This window comes from Hibiscus syriacus, unplaced genomic scaffold, assembly GCF_006381635.1.
Source record: "Hibiscus syriacus cultivar Baekdansim isolate YM2019G1 unplaced genomic scaffold, ASM638163v2 tig00112738_pilon, whole genome shotgun sequence".
In the NCBI taxonomy this organism is placed as follows: domain Eukaryota; kingdom Viridiplantae; phylum Streptophyta; class Magnoliopsida; order Malvales; family Malvaceae; genus Hibiscus; species Hibiscus syriacus.
In genome coordinates, this window is record NW_024063392.1 from 881,071 (window position 1) to 902,999 (window position 21,929).

Here is a 21,929-nt window from a genome sequence, read left to right on the forward strand (position 1 = left end):
TAAAAACAGTCCCAGTGGATCTATGTCCCCCATGTGCCATGCGCAGTGCAACACAAGATTCCAACTCGTTGTCAATGCTATAAAAACCAAACTCTTAAACCCTCAGATCACTCCATTCATCTTCTTCCCCCGCACTCTCCTCGATCTCTTCGCCGTTTCTCTTTTCCGTCCTCTCGTATCTCAGCATCCCCTCTAATGGCATCCATGGCTGGTTCATCAATCACCATGCAGCCTCGCAACACCCTTGTACTTTCTCCTCTCTTCTATCTTTTTTAGCTACTAACTCGTTTATTTTTCTTATTCTTTGTTATTTGTTTGTTTGTTGGGTATTTTTTTGCTCGATCTGTTTGTTGTTTCAGTTGATCTGTTTGTTGTTTCTGTTTTTATGGATTTTAGTCTAATGTTGGGATTATTGCTGTTATCGAGGCTTTGCTGTTCAATTTTTTAGCTCAACTTCTTTCATGGATGATTTGATCGGGTTAATCTGGGATTTGAGACATTCTAATATATTCTCCTTATTTTTATTTTTTTCTATTATCTTTTTTAGGATTTTTGCTCTCGGGTTTTTTTCTTTGATTTTTATTTGGATGTAAATAATTATTATTTGTTAATTCAAATTGTAACCGAGAACATAAGAAATGTTTTCACTTGCATTTAGAACGAAGGATTTTTGCTGATTTGGTGTTGCGTTATGGTTAGTCGTTCTTCTATAATCAATTATGTTATTGGGTAGAGAGTAAAAAGCAACTAACCGGAAGGAGATCTGTTTTTTTTCCACCTCAATAAGTTGTTCTAGGGAGGGAAGCAATAGATTCTGGGTATAATTCCTTTTTTTTAGTTTAAGAAAGTTTGCGGTATTGACTTCTTTCTTTTTCTGTACATGATTTTCAATGGAATTAATTCGATAATAACATGGAACATCACATACGAATGACATAATATATGGTAAAGATGGAAACTTTAGTACCATGAGAATTCACATATGGTGACCTGTAACTTATCATTAGTAGAAAGAAAATTTTAGTGCTTATGAAATTTTATTAGTATATTGTTGGATTTGGGATTGATGTGCAGAAGTAAAGTTTCTGTTTTGCTTGGAATAAGGTGTTGATCTACTTTTGAAGATTGTTGTTTCTTCCAGAACTATTCTTTTTATGTAAATTATTGGCTGATTTCTGTGCTGTTGAACTTCTTTTGGCAGGCTTCAAGGAGTGTTTCTGGGTTGAAATTGGGTTCATTTATGAAGCAGGGAGGAAGAAGCCTCTCATTTACAATGCGTCCAATGCCTGCTCGCTTGCAGATAAGCTGTGCTGTATGTTTCTAGCTGAATACAATGATATTAGTTTCTATAGTACTTACTTTTGTAGATGTGGTAGTGATCATGAGAATGCACTTCCCCTGTTACAATATATATATACTTAACTACTTTCTCTTTGATATGCTTCAATTGGAGTTTCGGAAAAATATCATTAAACTGTATGTTTTCTCTTCATATTTATCACGCCTGCATGAGTATTAAAATATTGTCATCTTCTCTATCATATGAAGGGTTTGCTGTAAATATGCTAGTTATGATCCATAGTTATGCAGAATTGACAGTTATACTGATGGTGAATAACATAATGATGATGCCTTGAGCTAAATGTCATTTTACAGGCCAAAAAAGAGACTCTGGATAAAGTTTGTGAAGTAGTAAGGAAACAACTAGCTGTAGAAGATGACAAACCAATCACCGGTGAATCGACATTTCTTGATCTTGGAGCTGATTCCCTTGATACGGTACTCTCCCATCTCTATAACCCTTTGATGTTCTTTCCTCGATTTAATCTTATGCACATATAAGTAGTGTGCAGGATCAAGGGGAGCATGAATTTGTTAAGTGGTTGTTTTTTAACTTGAAAGATCATTGCTTGTAGTTTGTGTTATAATTGTTAGAATACCATTTCAGGTTGAGATTGTGATGGGACTGGAGGAAGAATTTGGAATCACTGTGGAAGAAGACAATGCACAGAGCATTACAACTGTTCAAGATGCTGCAGATCTCATTGAGGAGCTCTGCAGCAAGAAGAGTGCCTAGAAAACTAGTTAAGTCGGACGGTTTGAATGCCGATGTTTGGTGTCTTTTCTTGTGTGTGAACTTTTATGTTCAATATGTAGGAAAACTCGTAATAAAGTTGTTGGGATTATTGGTTATGAATTTATATTTGTCACTTTTTTTAGTTTTTTATAAGAGCTTGTTTGTTGTAAGCTATGAGGGATTGGACTGAGTTGAAGAAACCGCTGCTGTTTCTTTAACTCCGCTGATGACTTCCTCTCCTGAAACCATGATTGAAAGGAAGCATTTAAGCCAGAAATTAGTTGGAAATATAATTTTGAAAGCATAACTTTGCTTATCAATAGGAAGCAACTAGACTGCAGCCAAAGTCGAAATTACTGATATCAACTCCACAGATGTTTCATTTAGTGATCGATGCTTGCTGGATGCAAGCTTGTCACGACCATCAAGAGGGATTACACTAAGATCAATCTCTCTTCAAATGCTTCAGCTGGCTAATGTGGCAATAGTTTGTTTAATTTGCCTTGGAGATTTTTGTGGGAGAGATTAAGCCGCTCGTAGCACCAAATTGAGGGACTTCTCTTCTGTCATAACCATTTTTTTTGTAAAACAATTAAATATTATTTTTAAAACGATTATGACTTTAATTAAAAAAAATTGGTGATTATGGATTAATTAAAATTAAATTGAAAATGAGTCGCCATCGACCTTTGGGTTAGGTAGGTCGAATACCTAAAAACGTCTTTTAAAAACAATTTTAAGAAAAATAGTTTTATAAGACCAAAATTTGATCTACGTTACCAAAGATTCATTTAAAACAGGTTCGGGAGTCGGTTACGTGTGGGGAAGGATAAACACCCCTACAACGCCCAAAATTGGTACTGTGTCGCTTACACTTTGTCGTAAATAGTGGAAATAATGAATTCACATCTACAATTAAAATATGATTCATTTATCGAAATTAATTAATTTCCTTCGAATTATTTAATTGGGAAAAATTCTTTAACTTGAAAAGAAACTTCGAGATTAACAATCCTCCATCGGGAAAGTTATCTCGTCTATTTCTTATCTGTAAAAAAATATTTCCTCATCTATAAAAAAAACAAATAGAATATAAATTAAATATGGACAATTTGTATGAAATAAAATAAATTGTTATTTACAAAATTACTCATTGCATCATTTGAATTATAATATAAACAAATTAATTAGTAAAACAGAAATTGATTTATTTCAAATTCCATTTAGTTCAAACGTCGTATTAGATTGTACCACTTCGATCAAGTGATACTTTCTACGCCCGTTCTAAAAATACGTTCTTGAAAATTTCGAATAACATATACTAGATAAAGAAACATAATGGAAATAAATAAAAATGAAAATATACGAAATAAAACATACACAACAAATAAAGTTAAACATATTTATTTACATATGATATAAATAATACATAACATAAAGATATGTACATATATGAAGGATTAACATAAATACAAATGAATAATACGATCACTAAATAAAATGATATAAAAAAGTAAATATTTAATTACAAGGACCAAAATAGCAAAAATAAAATTTCAAAGGACCCAAAATAATTTAAACAAGAAATTAAAGGACTGAAATAGCTGAAACATAAACTTAGGGATTAAAATAGATAAAACAGAAATCAAAAGGGCAAAATAAATAGATAAACCAAAATGCATTCATAATATACAATGATTAAAACGAAAGAAAAATAGATTTCATGACCAGTTTGGAACATTAATGAAAATAATATATCACAGGGTCAGTGATTAGAATAACATTTATAAACATCGGGATCAATGTCAAATATTTACAAGAAATGTATAATACATAACACAGTGACTAAAATATAATATTTACAAATGACATGGCCAGATTAAACCATCAAAGAAAATAAACATCTAAAATCAGTGACTAAAATGAACTAAATCACAAATCAGAGCTTAAAACAAAGTATTTACCCATAACACACTAGTGATCAAATAGGGATCAAAATGAAAAGATATAAATTATCAGGCAACCAACATAATTTAAACAAAACACCATAATAATAAATAAATAGGGACTGGAATGAAATACAAAAAAAAATATACATTACATAATACGAATATACTAAAACAGTATAACCAAATTGAAATAATATCATAAAAAATTAAAACAAACAAGGACAAAATTGCAAGGTTAAACAAGTTAAGAGCTTAAAGTGAAAAACCATTAAAATTCAATATATTAATGAAAACTGAAGGTTTACAAACTACAGGGACCAAATATAACATTAACCCCTAAATCTCAGGACACGGGTATATGTTTACAAAAGCACAAGGACTAAAGTTGAGATAATCCCATTTTAGGGTTATTTTGAAACCCCATCTCATTTACTTCCTCCTCAGCCGTTTCTTAAAGCAATCCAAGGGAGAGAGTTCCTTTGAACTCTTCCCAAACCATGCCACGGAATTCCACTCTGACCGCCAGGGCTTGGCGCCGATTGGAGACCAAACCGGTCCCAAACGACCCCTTTCACACCCTCAAATTAAAACCCCAAACTTAAATCACCCAAAACCACTTTAGATCTAAAAACCAGTGGTTACCTTCAAACCTCGGTGACCTTGGCTCGGTGAAGACCCCGGCTATGACTGCTTGAAAGGTAACCTTTCGATTCTCTCTCTTTTCCTTTCCTCTGTTTTTTAATTTCGAATGCTCTCTATTTTTTTTGGTTATCACCGAATGCCCCATATTTTCTCCTCTTTGGTCTTTTTATCTTTCCTTTTTGCTTGTTGGATTTTGTTGAGATGATGATGTCTAGAAAAAATAGGGGATGAGTCTCAGATTTAGGAATGGGTTTCTGATTCAGTAGGTGAAATTTTGGGATTTAGGGTATGGGGTTTCCGACTTGGTTATTGTTGGGTACTGTAGATGATATTTGGGTTGAAGTTCTATAGGTTTTTCACTGTAGATGATGATTGTGGCGTGGGAACGATGGCTGGATCGTCGGGAATGCGCCGGAACAGTGGCATCGGCGTGGCATTTCATCTGCCGGGGTAGCTGCTGATGATTAGGGTAAACCCTAATCTATGTTTGGGTTGCTGAGCGGGCCTGATATACTGATGGGCTTAATAGCCTGCAACAAAAATGTAAAATTTGTAAATTAATAATAATAATAGTAATAATAATAATATAACGATAATAATAATAATATAAAAAAAAGACCCGGACAAAAACGGGTGTCTACAGCTGCCCCTATTTGCACATTCTTGTGTTAACAAGAATAGGGCAAAGACGACAAGAAAACACGTTTTTGTCTGGTTCTCCTCTTTTTGGTTTAAAAAAATGGATAGTTTTGTTGGTGGGGACGCCACTGCTCATACGTGATGAAGAGTTCGGGTCGTCTAAGGGTGACATGGTTCCTACGTGATGAGGAAATCTGGTCGAGGGTTGACACTGCTCATATGTGATGAAGAGTTCTTGGCCATCTTAAGGTGATAACACGGTTCCTACGTGATGAGGACGGCTGGTTATCTACGGTTGACACGGCTCCTACGTGATGAGGAGATCTGGTCTGGGGAATGACACGGCTCATACGTGATGAAGAGTTCTGGCCATCTAAAGGTGATAACACGGTTCCTACGTGATGAGGACGGCTGGTTATCTATGGTTGACACGGCTCCTACGTGATGAGGAGATCTGGTCTGGGGATGACACGGTTCCTACATGATGAAGACGGCTGGCCATCTTTAGGAGTTATGGTTTCAAGAGAAACCAAATTAAAGATTTGTTTCAAAAGAAACAGACTCAAAGATTTGTTTCAAGAAAACAAGCTCAAAGATAATGTGTTTCAAAAGCAACTGTCTCGAAAGAGACAAAATTCATTTCAAATGAAACAACTCAAAAGATGACGTTTAAAGGGAATTGTCTCAAGTGAGACAAAATTTGTTTTTAAGGGAAATGTTCTCAAATATCTGTGTTTCATGGGAAACTGTCTCAAATGAGACAAAATTCATTTCAAGGGAAACGATCTCAAAGATGTTTGTTTTGTTTCAAGGGAAACAAATTCAATGATGGTAAATTTTGTTTTCCAAAGAAACAGACTCAAAGATTTTTCTCAAAGAAACTGTCTCGAGAGAAACAAAATTTTGTTTCCAAAGAAAGAGATTCAATGATTTTTTTTTTAAGAAAATAATCTCAATAGCTCAAAGTTTGTCTATTGATTCCTGCATGTTGAGGAAACGTCTTCAGAAGATCTGATTGTTGACTTCAGGAAGCCAAATATGTGGACTGCATTGTTCTTTCAAGTTGAAAACATCTGGTTATTTCCGAGCTCTTATTTCCTGAAAAGATCAGAATGATGCATTTTTGACTAACTATCTTGGAAGTTATGATAGATGTCAAGATGAAATTTATTTGATTTTCTTTTATTGAATTTGTCCTCAAGTGAGGAGGAAAATGTCTTTAATGCACACGATGATAAATGTTTGATACAAATTTTATGTATCATGTATGTATGTGTATGTATGTATGTATGTGTATACTTTTCTCGATCTGGGAGGAGAATGATCGCGAGAGCAGTCTTCACTCTATATTTGATTCAATTTGTTTGTATTTCCACTAGGGTGTACTCTTGCAAGCCTTGACCTGAGATCATTTGTTTGCCTTGCCCTATCAAATTTTGCCCCAAAATAACTTCTCTTGCCCAACTTCGATTATGAGCTTCGGAGATATATTTGTTGAATTCCAAGATATTTCCGCCGGAGAGATAATCTTGTTTGAAAATGTTTTTCTTCTTCTTGAATTTTCAAAATTTTGAAAAATATTGCCTCCTTCTAAGTTTCACAATTGAAGCCAATCATAAAACATGAATTCATTGGATATCAAAAGAATCAAATGCTCTTTTAATCATTGATAGTTACAAATCTTTGACAAATATCAAGATCGACAGGTGGGTTTAGAGGTTGGCTACCTAAATTCTAAGGTGTGTTTCATCCATTGGTCCTCGTGAAGGTAATGACATACCCCTCTTTCTTGATTTGGCATTTTAATCGAAGGCGAACAAAATGACACCACTAGCATAGTCACTTGCTAAACTCTTTAGAACACTTTTGTTTCAGTTCTCTGAAATCTTCAATTTGTTCAAGCTTCGTAGACTTACCTAGTCAAGGTAGTGCAGAAATATCGGTATAAAAACGAGAATTCTGAGTGCTCGTGTGAAGTCGACTATAACAGGCGTTCCTCAACTCCCTTAGTCCATATTCACCGAAACTCCTTATTTAGTAAATTTGATTTAATTTGCCATTGTTTGGCTAGCTGAATTCAGCTTTATTGTACATATATTTTATAATTGCCTTTATCAGGCTAGCTGAAGGATTCATGTCGTCACAAAGTCTTCGACTTGACAACCACAGTGGAGCATACACCGGATTGCCAAATGCCCGATCAATGTCATGGTTTGAATGTACTCTATTCATAAAGCCAGGGCTTTCGAGTTTCCTCTATTACCAATTGCTTTAGCGGAATAGCTCAGCTTTATTGTATACATATATATGTTTTTGTTTGTTTGTTTACGGATTCCATTTCTTAAGCTTGCTGAGGACAACCTGTTATAGTCTCGGTGTTTGTTGAAGGTCAGAAAATCTCATCGTTAGAGTTCAATTCCCAAGCAACTGACCTAAACTAGATTCATCTACTTGACCATTACATCTGAGAAGATTATGATCATCATTGAACGTCATAAACAGAAATAATAACCAATTAGTTTTGCAATCTCATGTGCTAGTTGTCCCATTTTATCCGCTCCTAACACATACCTGAATGCCAAACCCTTTGATTGACTCTTTATGTGAACAGAAAACTAGCTCGGTCCCTGCAAGAAAATGGTATGTATTCTGGTGTACCTCTGGATTAGGATCAAGGGGTCATTGTTTTGCAGGGTTCAATCTTGTCATTTGTCAAAGATTTACAACCTCAATTATTAAAATGCTTTTAATTAAAATGATATTCAAAGAATTCAAGATTAAAATTTGCTCATTGTCATTTTTTCAAAAGGAAGTATTTTATTTACAATGTTCGAACGTCAAGTGACTTACAAAAATTTAAACATAAGAAGAACAAAAGAAAAACAAATTCAAACAAGATGTCATGCATGAGAATGCAACAAAATCTCCTAATGGATGCCCCGACCGACTTCCGATCAGAATGCCCCATTACACATTGAACGTTAATGTCCCTGAATCGATCAGATCTTGGACCTTGCACTTTAATGCCCTACAATTCTCAGTGGTATGCCCTGAGATCCCAATGTGATAGCTGCATATGGCATTAATATCATGGCCTTCAGGATATGGGTCAGTTCTTGGTTTGGATTGAACTGGAATCACCAGGTTGTTCTCAATTAGAGCTGGGAGCAATTCCTCATATGTCATCGGAATTGGATTGATGCATGTCTTTTTACGAAAAACATTATGAGACACGGTCCCCATACTAGCTAAATCCACTAGACTGACCTCAGCTCTTTCCTCAATGTCAATATGGCTAGTACCACATATCTGGCCATTCTTGATAGCTCTTTCAATCATTTCTCCACACATGACGATGTCAGAGAAACTCTTAGTGGCAACCCCTATCATGTAATCAATATAAGGAGACTGTAATGTATCTATGAATAGAGTGATGAACTCTCTTTCAGTCATTGGTGGATGCACTTGAGATGCGACATCCCTCCATCGTTGAGCATATTGTCGGAAACTCTCATCACTCCTTATCTCCATATTCTGCAACATTATTCGATCAGGGATCATATCAATCATGTGCTTGTATTGGTTCAGAAAGGTACTAGCCAAATCTTTCCAAGAGCGGACTTGAGCACGACTCAGTTGGTTATACCACCTAGAAGCAGGTCCAGTCAGACTGTTTTGGAAGCAGTGGATCAACATCCAATCATTTTTAGTGTATCCAGTCATCCTTCGAATAAACATCGTGAGATGGACATTAGGGCAACTGGTTCCATCGTACTTTTCAAACTCAGGCATCTTGAATTTGGGCGGGAGCACCAGGTCAGGAACTAGCACTAGTTCTATTGCATCCATCCCGTTGTGAGAATTTTGTCCTCTCATTCCCTGGAATGTCTTTCTGCACCACTGTTTCAGATTCTCCGGGATCTCGTTATTGACTCTTTTCATTTAGCGGCTTGGAAGCTTATGGGGTGAAATAATTATTTGGGGACTAGCGTGGGCTATCACATCACACATTCGGAGGTTTCTCCGGTCGAGGAAATCTTCTCTTTGCTTCTTCCTTGGTTGAGCTCAACCATTTTTGTTACCATTTGGCCAACTAGGTCTTTTTGATTTTGCAGGATACGATCCACAATGGTCTTTTGCATCTGCTCCATTTTAACCTCCCACTCAACTTGCATCTTTTGCAAACTCTCGTTCAACTCTTTCTTTAATTCCTCAAATTTTGCATCCATTCTCAGTACTGTGTGAATGCAATTGCACAGTTAGAAGTGCTTCCTCAAAGTTTCCAGCAAGGTACGATTAATGCATGTAAACCTGCTTAAATGAATGTTGTGCAAAATGAAATGATGCAAATGCAAATGCATAAATGTTGATCCCAACGATGAATATCTTAGAATAATTTTCACCAGTGATGAAAGCCTTCGCATCACAAGACAATCCACTTTACAGACATGCATTCGCTTAGATGCTGAGTCTGAAATAGATCGCTGCTTCGTCTCGGATCTTCGTCTTCAAAAACGATGCCCCTCAAGAGTTTCTGTAATATGACTCCGTTAATGCCCCGACGATACGGAAGTCAGTGCGTCAATCCTTGATGACTAGAGATGAAATGATTGTAAATGAAAATCTACTACTGGAGTATTTTTTGGCTCAATTGATCATCATTTCAGTCTCGGATGCTGCACTATCTTCGAGCGAGTCTTATTCTTGTATTCTGGACTTCTTTTAGCCCTCAATGCATGTCTGTATATGCGACTACTTGATTGAAAACTTTCATCTCTTCTTGTGAAAATTTTCTCTCGAATATTCCCCTTGCTGATCAACATTTTCGCATTATGTTATGATGATGCAATGCAAAGAAGAATGAAAAAAAAACACAAACAGCAGAAAATAGATAAGTTAGTGCACGCAAATAAAAGAAAAGAAATTAGTTAGTACATGTAAAATAATTGATACGGATAAAAATGTTATTCAGAGATAAATATAACACCTACCCCGTCATGATATCTACCCGAACATGCTTTCAATAGATAACAATCCTACCCGGACATGCTTTCTACCCACAATTATCTATTTTCAAGAAATTAGTCCTAACCGCATGATATCTAGTTCGCATGCTTTTATTCGAAAAGAAAATAAATTCTACGAACTTAGCAAAATATAAGGGTTTAGAAACGCTCCTCCTTGGTGTACACTTAGTTTGGGTACCTACTGACGAACATAGGTTCGATATAGCTATACCTAGGGTGACTGTTCTACGGTTCACTATATGCATGGTTTTGGCTCTAACTGGAAAAAGGGACTCGAATTGTCCTTGATGTCGGTGCCCCATTGGGCTACCAAACCCTCTATCCTCACCCATTACAGGTTTCAAACGGAACGAGTTCAATTCGAGGGGATTCATTGCCTTATACCCGTATGAGGAATAAATCCCTACGAAGGTATAAGGTATGTATCCCATGGGTTATTTGCTAAAACTCATACGAAGAATAAATTCTTACGAGAGTAAAGCATTCACCCCGACTAATTTGGATCGAAGCTCGTGTCTAGAGCTTATGTTATGCTAATGCGAGTGATGTGTGTGAGGAGGAGCGTACCTACCTTCGACTTTAAAAGGAAAACGAAACAAGGAAAAAAACTTGACAAAACCTTGACGATTCTGAAAACAGAGATTAAATTATTAGTATGACAGATAAAAATGAAGCAATTAAAAAACTTCAATAAACGGATCATAAGTTAACTATGTACTCAAACTCATAATTTCGACCACAACGACAATGTGTAAGCGACCTACAGCTTGACTCTCTAAAAAAAGCCGTCCCCAGCGGAGTCGCCAAGCTGTCATAACCATTTTTTTTGTAAAACAATTAAATATTATTTTTAAAACGATTATGAATTTAATTAAAAAAAATTGGTGATTATGGATTAATTAAAATTAAATTGAAAATGAGTCGCCATCGACCTTTGGGTTAGGTAGGTCGAATACCTAAAAATGTCTTTTAAAAACAATTTTAAGAAAAATAGTTTTATAAGACCAAAATTTGATCTACGTTACCAAAGATTCATTTAAAACAGGTTCGGGAGTCGGTTACGTGTGGGGAAGGATAAACACCCCTACAACGCCCAAAATTGGTACTGTGTCGCTTACACTTTGTCGTAAATAGTGGAAATAATGAATTCACATCTACAATTAAAATATGATTCATTTATCGAAATTAATTAATTTCCTTCGAATTATTTAATTGGGAAAAATTCTTTAACTTGAAAAGAAACTTCGAGATTAACAATCCTCCATCGGGAAAGTTATCTCGTCTATTTCTTATCTGTAAAAAAATATTTCCTCATCTATAAAAAAAACAAATAGAATATAAATTAAATATGGACAATTTGTATGAAATAAAATAAATTGTTATTTACAAAATTACTCATTGCATCATTTGAATTATAATATAAACAAATTAATTAGTAAAACAGAAATTGATTTATTTCAAATTCCATTTAGTTCAAACGTCGTATTAGATTGTACCACTTCGATCAAGTGATACTTTCTACGCCCGTTCTAAAAATACGTTCTTGAAAATTTCGAATAACATATACTAGATAAAGAAACATAATGGAAATAAATAAAAATGAAAATATACGAAATAAAACATACACAACAAATAAAGTTAAACATATTTATTTACATATGATATAAATAATACATAACATAAAGATATGTACATATATGAAGGATTAACATAAATACAAATGAATAATACGATCACTAAATAAAATGATATAAAAAAAAGTAAATATTTAATTACAAGGACCAAAATAGCAAAAATAAAATTTCAAAGGACCCAAAATAATTTAAACAAGAAATTAAAGGACTGAAATAGCTGAAACATAAACTTAGGGATTAAAATAGATAAAACAGAAATCAAAAGGGCAAAATAAATAGATAAACCAAAATGCATTCATAATATACAATGATTAAAACGAAAGAAAAATAGATTTCATGACCAGTTTGGAACATTAATGAAAATAATATATCACAGGGTCAGTGATTAGAATAACATTTATAAACATCGGGATCAATGTCAAATATTTACAAGAAATGTATAATACATAACACAGTGACTAAAATATAATATTTACAAATGACATGGCCAGATTAAACCATCAAAGAAAATAAACATCTAAAATCAGTGACTAAAATGAACTAAATCACAAATCAGAGCTTAAAACAAAGTATTTACCCATAACACACTAGTGATCAAATAGGGATCAAAATGAAAAGATATAAATTATCAGGCAACCAACATAATTTAAACAAAACACCATAATAATAAATAAATAGGGACTGGAATGAAATACAAAAAAAAAAATATACATTACATAATACGAATATACTAAAATAGTATAACCAAATTGAAATAATATCATAAAAAATTAAAACAAACAAGGACAAAATTGCAAGGTTAAACAAGTTAAGAGCTTAAAGTGAAAAACCATTAAAATTTCATATATTAATGAAAACTGAAGGTTTACAAACTACAGGGACCAAATATAACATTAACCCCTAAATCTCAGGACACGGGTATATGTTTACAAAAGCACAAGGACTAAAGTTGAGATAATCCCATTTTAGGGTTATTTTGAAACCCCATCTCATTTACTTCCTCCTCAGTCGTTTCTTAAAGCAATCCAAGGGAGAGAGTTCCTTTGAACTCTCCCCAAACCATGCCACGGAATTCCACTCTGACCGCCAGGGCTTGGCGCCGATTGGAGACCAAACCGGTCCCAAACGACCCCTTTCACACCCTCAAATTAAAACCCCAAACTTAAATCACCCAAAACCCAAACCCCTCACTCTAGATCTAAAAACCAGTGGTTACCTTCAAACCTCGGTGACCTTGGCTCGGTGAAGACCCCGGCTATGACTGCTTGAAAGGTAACCTTTCGATTCTCTCTCTTTTCCTTTCCTCTGTTTTTTAATTTCGAATGCTCTCTATTTTTTTTGGTTATCACCGAATGCCCCATATTTTCTCCTCTTTGGTCTTTTTATCTTTCCTTTTTGCTTGTTGGATTTTGTTGAGATGATGATATCTAGAAAAAATAGGGGATGAGTCTCAGATTTAGGAATGGGTTTCTGATTCAGTAGGTGAAATTTTGGGATTTAGGGTATGGGGTTTCCGACTTGGTTATTGTTGGGTACTGTAGATGATATTTGGGTTGAAGTTCTACAGGTTTTTCACTGTAGATGATGATTGTGGCGTGGGAACGATGGCTGGATCGTCGGGAATGCGCCGGAACAGTGGCATCGGCGTGGCATTTCATCTGCCGGGGTAGCTGCTGATGATTAGGGTAAACCCTAATCTATGTTTGGGTTGCTGAGCGGGCCTGATATACTGATGGGCTTAATAGCCTGCAACAAAAATGTAAAATTTGTAAATTAATAATAATAATAGTAATAATAATAATATAACGATAATAATAATAATATAAAAAAAAGACCCGGACAAAAACGGGTGTCTACAAGTTGATTGTGAGAAAGATGAAGCCCTTTAAGCTTGGATAGCATTCCGATAGAAGGTAGGATAATTCCAATGAGATAGATTGCTTAGTGTGCCTATGGTTGAAGGAATGGTTTTCCGGGGAGGTTGAGTATTTTAGGAGACGAAAATTTGCCAATTTGACAGGGAGAGTTCCATTGAGCGAGTTGCCGTGAAGGTTCAGTACCAAAAGCTTGGAAGAATTGAAAAGTTGTCGATAAGAGCCTCGAAAAAAATGATTGGATGGGAGCCTAAGCTCTCCAAGTCTCATTCTTACAAAACAAGGGTTCACTTAAAACTTATGAAGTGGAATACCGGGAGACGTTTGCCCCTGTTGCTAAGCTAAATACTATGGAAAACCTATCAACCTGTGCAACCAACTTTGATTGGTAAAAAAATTCAGTTTACTTGAGAAAAAAATCTGGCAGAAAAGGACATAGTGGAGGTGTTTTTTCCCCCAGGAAGAAGATTCAAAGCAACACAAATGTGTTGCAGTACAACCTGTAAAGAGTTTTCCTATTATTTGAAAGAAGCCTTGGAGAATAACAGAATATATTTACATTGGAATTTATAAATATAGTAGAATATTAAAAATTTAAAGTTACAAACCATAGCATATAGTCGTTAAGCAAGAGTTTGAAAATGGAAAGCTCCCTACAAAAAGTAGCAGATCATAAGCTTAGTGGATAGTTATAGAGTAAACGAAAGCTCACCTCTTTTGTTTTGAGTAGAAACTACCTCCTAATCATATTTTGAATACGCCTGTGCCTGTGGGCTGTTATAACATGAAACATGTAAGCTTTCCGGTTAAAAGAAATGAGATTTTTAAATTTTACTACATACCTCATGTTTGGAGAGTGGGTTCATTCCCTCTGAAGACACTAGTTTTTGTCAATTCGTTTTTACTATTTTATTATTATTAATAATTAATAATAATATTATTATTATTATTAATTTTATTATATTACAGGCCCAAAATACAAACCCAACCCAGAACCGACCTAGATTAGATGGAAACCCTAAACATTTGGGGCTTCAGTTAGGGTTTCTAAACCCTAGCTCCAGCCGCCGCCTCAAGCTTCCAGAAGCCACAGCCGCCGCTCATTGCCGACATTCCACTGCCAGGTGACCCAACCCGATGCTGCCGACGGTCTACTCTGCCACGACGCCTCAACAGAAGGCTCCAGAAGACCCAACTGCCCCTCCATGTCGTTGCTCTAGGGGTGAGTCACCATAATAGTTTGGTGACTCACCAAAGCTTCCCCTTTGGACTGGTCTGAGCCGAACATTGTGGTAGCTATAAAAGCCACCACCAAACCTGCAAAAGGAGGGAACGGAGACAGACATCAACCAACCGAGAGCAATAACCCACATACAGAAACGAAAGAAATAGAAAGACGAAATACAACCCAAACGGCCAAAACAACAAATAAAAAGAGGGAAAGGAGTCTTACCGTTGCGGGAGCTTTCACTTGCCACCGAAGAAACGAAAAGTCGAAGGTAATAATCGTAGATCTAAGACGTGCGGTAGGGTTTTAGGTATAAATAACCTTGGAACAGGGTTTAGGATAAACAAGACTACAATTTTGGGTATTTTGGTGTTTTTCGGTCACCATGAACGATGGCTGGCGGCGGCGATCGCCACCGGAGCACGGTGGTCTGCGGCTGCCGAAACTCCCTCCGGCGAGATGAGTTTAGAGAGAGGGCAGAGGTTTTTTTCATCTCTCTCACTTTGAGAGAGAATGAAAAAGAAGAAAATGAATAAAAAGACCCAAGGATCTGGATGTAATTTCCCGCATGGTGAAATCATGTTCCTAGTGCTCTGAATTTGCAATTTTTATGATTTAGTCACTGAAATTATTTTATGATCATTTAAATTCGGTCTTTTAATTGTATGTACTTTATAATTTAGTCACTACCATACTTTTATAATATTTATGATAAATACTCATTTTAGTCCTTTATAATTTTAGTAACTATATTTTAATCCTGAATTAATTTATTATGGTTAAATTACAATTTTAATATTTAGATTTCATAATATTCGAATTATATCTATTAAACTTTAATATTTTATAATTTAATCACTAATTTTTATAATTCTCATTTTTTTACTATGAATTTTATATATGAATATAATTTAATTGCTTTAATTTCAATCATTTGTTGTTTAAAAACTTTCTCAAATTTGTTGTCAATTAGATATTCATGATTAATTTGCCTTTAATGTTTCATTCTCCTTAATTACTTGTAATCTTAATGGTTATGTCTTTGACTTTATTTTTTACTTTAATTTTCTTTTCATTTATTTATAATTGGTATCTTAAATTTACTTTCCATTTTATCCATTTTAAATCATAATGGAAATTAATACTATTTGACTTTATTATATAATTATGTTAGGATTTTCGGAAGCTCGAATCGACAACCGGAATGGTTTGCAAAGAGGGGTCGGAACGGTTTTGTGTTTAGGGAGTAAGGAGATTGAAAGATAGAGAATTGCACAGCGATTTATAGTGGTTCGACTTTCTCAATCAAAGTCTACGTCCACTACCTTAGCTCCTCACCAAGGATTTTCCAACAAATTCACTAATTTGTTCTTTCTTTTGAGGATAAAGAGTAACCTTGCAAACTCCCTAGTTTTTTTGGGCTAAACTAGAACCTTTCCCTAGCTTTTACACGAGATTAGCTAGAACATTTCCCCTTTACAAAAGGATAAAAGATGTAAACAAGAAAACCTCTCTAAGGTAGGTGTTTACAAGATTGAGCTCACAAGAACAAAATATATACAAGAGAAAGATGAAATAAGAATGAAAAACTCTTCTCTTGTGTTTGATTGCTTGGATAGTTGTTCTCTAACTTCTTCAAGTGTCCTTAGCTTGTATTTATAGCTTGGAATGTGTTTGAAGTCGTATCTAGCCGTTGGGGATGTTTTGGAGCCGTTTGAGAATGATATTTCTGCAAAAATAGGCTGCCCATAATGGGGGGAATCAGTACCCCTTCATAGGGAATCAATACCCCTTCATAATATTCAAATATTATGACCGTTGGGCTGATGAACAGTAAGGGAATCGGTACCCTCAAGGGGGAATCGGTTCCCTCCGAGTAATCTGTTATTTCTCGGAGCCAAACCATACAGGGGGAATCTGTACCCGGGGAATCGATACCCCTGGGGGGAATCTGTTCCCGGGGAATCGATACCCCCTGGGGGGAATCTGTTCCCTCTGGGCAATCTGGTTTTTCTTGCTCAAATCCGATTTTAATGAACTTGAATTATTTTTGAAACCTTTTGAAAACTTTGAATAAATTCAATTCAAGCCCAAAAACATTTTGCCTTTAAATTTGTTATATCGAAACATATTTCAACAATCTCTCCCTTTTTGATATAACAAAACATTTGAAAATTTGTTTTTGGCAAAACTCCCCCTTAATAAAATGTTTAATGAAAAAGATACCAATTGTTACCAATTGTTGAAAAATATATGAAAATGTTAAGCTTCCCCTTTTTCATTAAGAAATTGAATTTTTAAAACAACCAAACTTCTCCCCCTTTTTGTTATATAAAAAATAATTCAATCTTTTAAAGTTCTAAAATAACATTGGAGAGTAAGTGGTAAATTTGATATTTAAAAATTTATTTGAAAAATCAAAAACTCCCCCTCAATAAATGCATTCCAAATAAAATTTAGCTTTAAGAACTTGACACTTAAACAAAATTGAATTTCAACAAAGAATAACAAACATGTTAGTAGCACATGAAATTCAATATATCAAAGTCTAAAATACTTTATGCAATACCAATTGTTGAAATTTGATATTAATACCAATTGTTTAAAATTAAGTGCATTTGCATAAAGTTCCCAAAAATGTTATGCATTTTGAAAATTTTGATATCAATTGTTAGAGAAATATCATTTTCATTTAAATCATATGCATAATCATTTAAATTTAGGTCAAAAATTTAAAATTTGTAAATTCAAAACATTTGAAAAGTTAATATCAATTGTTAGAGAGATATCATTTGCATTTAAAACCAATTTTGACCAAAATTTTATTATGATGAACTAAAAATTCTTAAAAATTAATATAACTTTAAAATGTTCATCATAATCATCTTTTCAATATATATGAGATTAAAACAATGATGCATAATCATTTTAAAACAAAACTCATGCATGCTTAAAATCAAATGAGCAACCAAATAACCAAAATTAAAAGCATTAAGCTTAGAGGTTGCCCATTCCTTTTTCATGTGTGGCTAGAGCATCTTGAATATTATCACTCTCATCACCATTGCTCTCACACACCTACAAGAGACATTTAAGTAGATTTTGGTATCCAAATTGCTTTGTATCCTTGGACATTAGTTTCAATGCCCCTTGTTCCTTTTGGAACCCATACTTGCCTAATTTTAAAATGTTTTCCTTTCTTCAAAGGACAAGTATGTTCCAAATGACCATGATAATGACAATGTGAGCATATTGTCATTATTGAACTAAATGAATTATTTAAAATGATTTCTTTTTCTTTTGTTAAGCATTCAAGCTTAACTTTTAAATCAAAATTTTGTTTTTCAAAACTATCAATTTTTATTTTTGAAAGCTCTAAATCCTTTTTCAAAATTTCATTTTGGCTTTCAAAATCTATTTTTGTTTTCAAAAGAAAATCGTTTTCAATTTTAAATTTTGAAATCATTTTCTTATATTTGGAGTTCATAGTCTCAAACTCCGAATATAACCTATTAAAGCATCTTGTAACTCATCAAATGTATATGAATTAAATTCATTTGAGTTAGAAGATACCTCGGGCTCTTCATAAGCCATTAGAGATACCACCTTTATTGGTTCTTCTTTCTTGTTTCCATGGATTTCCTCGAGCTTATTCCAAAGCTCCTTGGCACTTGAACATGAAGAAACCCCTTCATAGATTTCAGGACCAAATGCACAAAACAACATGTGCATGGCCTTGGCATTAAGTTGAGCTTTCTTCCGTTCTTTGTCACTCTGCTTCTTCTCCTTTTTCTTTGGAGAAGAGTAGCCATTCTCGATTATCTCCCATACATCAAGATCATTGGATTGGATGAATACCTTCATTAATTTCTTCCAATGATGATAGTTGTCTCCATTGAAGTATGGAGGCTTGTCCGTTGGTAGGGAGTCTTCCATGTGGAACGAGCCGGAGGTGGAAGCCATCTTCTCGGTTGTGTTGGGAATTTATAGAGCTTCTTCAAGGATCGTCTCAAGGTGGTTAAACCTTCTTAACGAGTTAGGCTCTGATAACAATTTTTAGGATTTTCGGAAGCTCGAATCGACAACCGGAATGGTTTGCAAAGAGGGGTCAGAACGGTTTTGTGTTTAGGGAGTAAGGAGATTGAAAGATAGAGAATTGCACAACGATTTATAGTGGTTCGACTTTCTCAATCAAAGTCTACGTCTACTACCTTAGCTCCTCACCAAGGATTTTCCAACAAATTCACTAATTTGTTCTTTCTTTTGAGGATAAAGAGTAACCTTACAAACTCCCTAGTTTTTCCGGGCTAAACTAGAACCTTTCCCTAGCTTTTACACGGGATTAGCTAGAACATTTCCCCTTTACAAAAGGATAAAAGATGTAAACAAGAAAACCTCTCTAAGGTAGGTGTTTACAAGATTGAGCTCACAAGAACAAAATATATACAAGAGAAAGATGAAATAAGAATGAAAAACTCTTCTCTTGTGTTTGATTGCTTGGATAGTTGTTCTCTAACTTCTTCAAGTGTCCTTAGCTTGTATTTATAGCTTGAAATGTGTTTGAAGTCATATCTAGCCGTTGGGGATGTTTTGGAGCCGTTTGAGAATGATTTGTCTGCAAAAATAGGCTGCCTGGAATGGGGGGAATCGGTACCCCTTCATAGGGAATCGATACCCCTTCATAATATTCAAATATTATGACCGTTAGACTGATGAATAGTGAGGGAATCAGTACCCTCAAGGGGGAATCGATTCCCTCCGAGTAATCTGTTATTTCTCGGAGCCAAACCATGCAGGGGGAATCTGTACCCGGGGAATTGATACCCCTGGGGGGAATCTGTTCCCGGGGAATCGATACCCCCCGGGGGGAATCTGTTCCCTCTGGGCAATCTGGTTTTTCTTGCTCAAATCCGATTTTAATGAACTTGAATTATTTTTGAAACCTTTTGAAAACTTTGAATAAATTCAATTCAAGTCCATAAACATTTTGCCTTTAAATTTGTTATATCGAAACATATTTCAACAAATTATTTATTAAAATATAAATCTATTTTAGTATTTATTCTATTCATTTACAATGATTGCTTTTCTTATATCTATATATGTATTATTAATAACGTTAAATGTGTTTATATTATAGTTTTAATTTTATTTATTTTATTCATTATTAGATTGCAATTTATTTTATTTAATTATTACCCTTTTAATTTCAATATATTTAAATTATTACTTTAATTATTATTTTATCATATTACTCATATATATATATTTGTTTAAATAATAAATATTTATTTATTTTTTATATATTAAGAAAGGACAATCTTAAAGCAACTGGATGTCCATTTTCTGATATTTTTAAATAAATAAATATTTTAACTTTTTAAATCATATATATTAATCTATTTTTAATTATTTTTAGATAAATATTTTAATATTTATTTATTTTTTAATATCAAAGAAAAGAGTTGTCTTAAAGCACCTACAAGCCCTTTTCTGATATTTCTAAATAAATATCTTATTTAAAAATATAGATATTAATATATTATATGAATAAGTTTGAAATAACATGATTATGAATTAAATATATTTTTGAATTTTTAAATTTCTAATAATAGAGATAATTTATAATTAATAAGTACCAATTTTGGGCGTTGTGGGGGTGCTAATCCTTCCCCAAACGTAATCGACCACGAATCCCTTTTTTATTATTAAAAAGAACAAATTTTTGGTTAAAACGCAAACCAGTTTATCTTTTAACTGATGTTTTTTTAAAAACTCTTTTAAAAGATAATTTTTTAGGTATTCGACCTACCTGACCCAAAAGGCCGATGGCGACTCCCAAAACATTTTAAAACCATTTATTCACATCACTTTTCCCGCCAAATAAAAAATTCGTACCCGGGCTAAAACCGGTTACGACAGCTTGGCGACTCCGCTGGGGATCTGGTCAAACTTTAAAATCAATTACAATTTTTCTCTATTAATTAGAAATTAAAAATTCATATATTTAATTTATAATTCTTTCTTTTCAAAATTTTTATATATACTTATTATTTTCATAATATTTATATGTATATTATTTTATTAATGTTTCATTTTATTTTCAAGTATTTTATTTCATTATTTATTTTTCTATCAGAGGTTTGAACATTTCTCCTTACACACAACACATGCATCACATAACATAAGCTTTATAATCAAGCTTGTCCCTCTTAAGTGAGAGTGAAAGCGACATCTTCGTGAGAATTTATTCTCCGTGTCAGACCTAGCAAGTAGCTTTCGGGGTTCATATGCTCTATGTCTTCGTGAGAATTTATTCTCCGTGTCAGGCATAGAGAAGTGTATCCCCTCGAATTGAACTTAATCCACTTTAGTCTGTGATGGACTAGGATTAAGGGTTGACAGCCCAAGGGGGAACTAACAAGGACAATTCGGGTACCTTTACTCTTAGAACCAAAACCCTGCATATAATAAAACCTTAAAAATTCTCCTGATCTAAGATTGTACTGAACCTCTGTCTGTAGGTGTACACAAAGGAGAAATAAGCTCTAGCTTTTAATTTGATTTATTTTCTTTTCCTTTTTTTCTAAATAAATGCATGCAAACTAGTAATCATGCGGTTAGGTAATTTTTCCAAACAAAGCAGGGAACTAGAAAGCATGAGGTTAGGATTTATACTTTGATAGATAGGATTTTTTCTTTCTATTAATTGGTACTAACCAATTTATTTTTCCTTTCTCATTTTTATTTTTCATACATTTTATTTTGCTTTAACTTGTTTATATTGATTTATTTTGTTTGCATTGCATGATCATGGCATAACCAAAAGGTGTTAACTTGAAAGACTGTTCATCAAATT

The 21,929-nt window shown here is 34.1% G+C and overlaps 1 protein-coding gene across 2 annotated transcripts; it reads left to right on the forward strand.

Moving 5' to 3' along the window:
- The first annotated feature begins 99 nt into the window (after positions 1-99).
- LOC120183159 (acyl carrier protein 1, chloroplastic-like) lies at positions 100-16,980 on the forward strand. 2 transcript variants are annotated; one of them, XM_039187915.1, is made up of 5 exons: positions 100-246; positions 1,202-1,312; positions 1,657-1,779; positions 1,949-2,084; positions 16,968-16,980. In XM_039187915.1, exons 1-4 carry the CDS (start codon positions 196-198, stop codon positions 2,075-2,077), a joined length of 414 nt encoding a protein of 137 aa, XP_039043846.1. In that variant the 5' UTR covers positions 100-195; the 3' UTR covers positions 2,078-2,084; positions 16,968-16,980. The 2 variants fall into 2 exon arrangements, with proteins under 2 accessions (XP_039043846.1, XP_039043845.1); XM_039187914.1 differs by lacking the exon at positions 16,968-16,980 and having other exon boundaries at positions 1,949-2,230.
- The last annotated feature ends 4,949 nt before the right edge of the window (positions 16,981-21,929 follow it).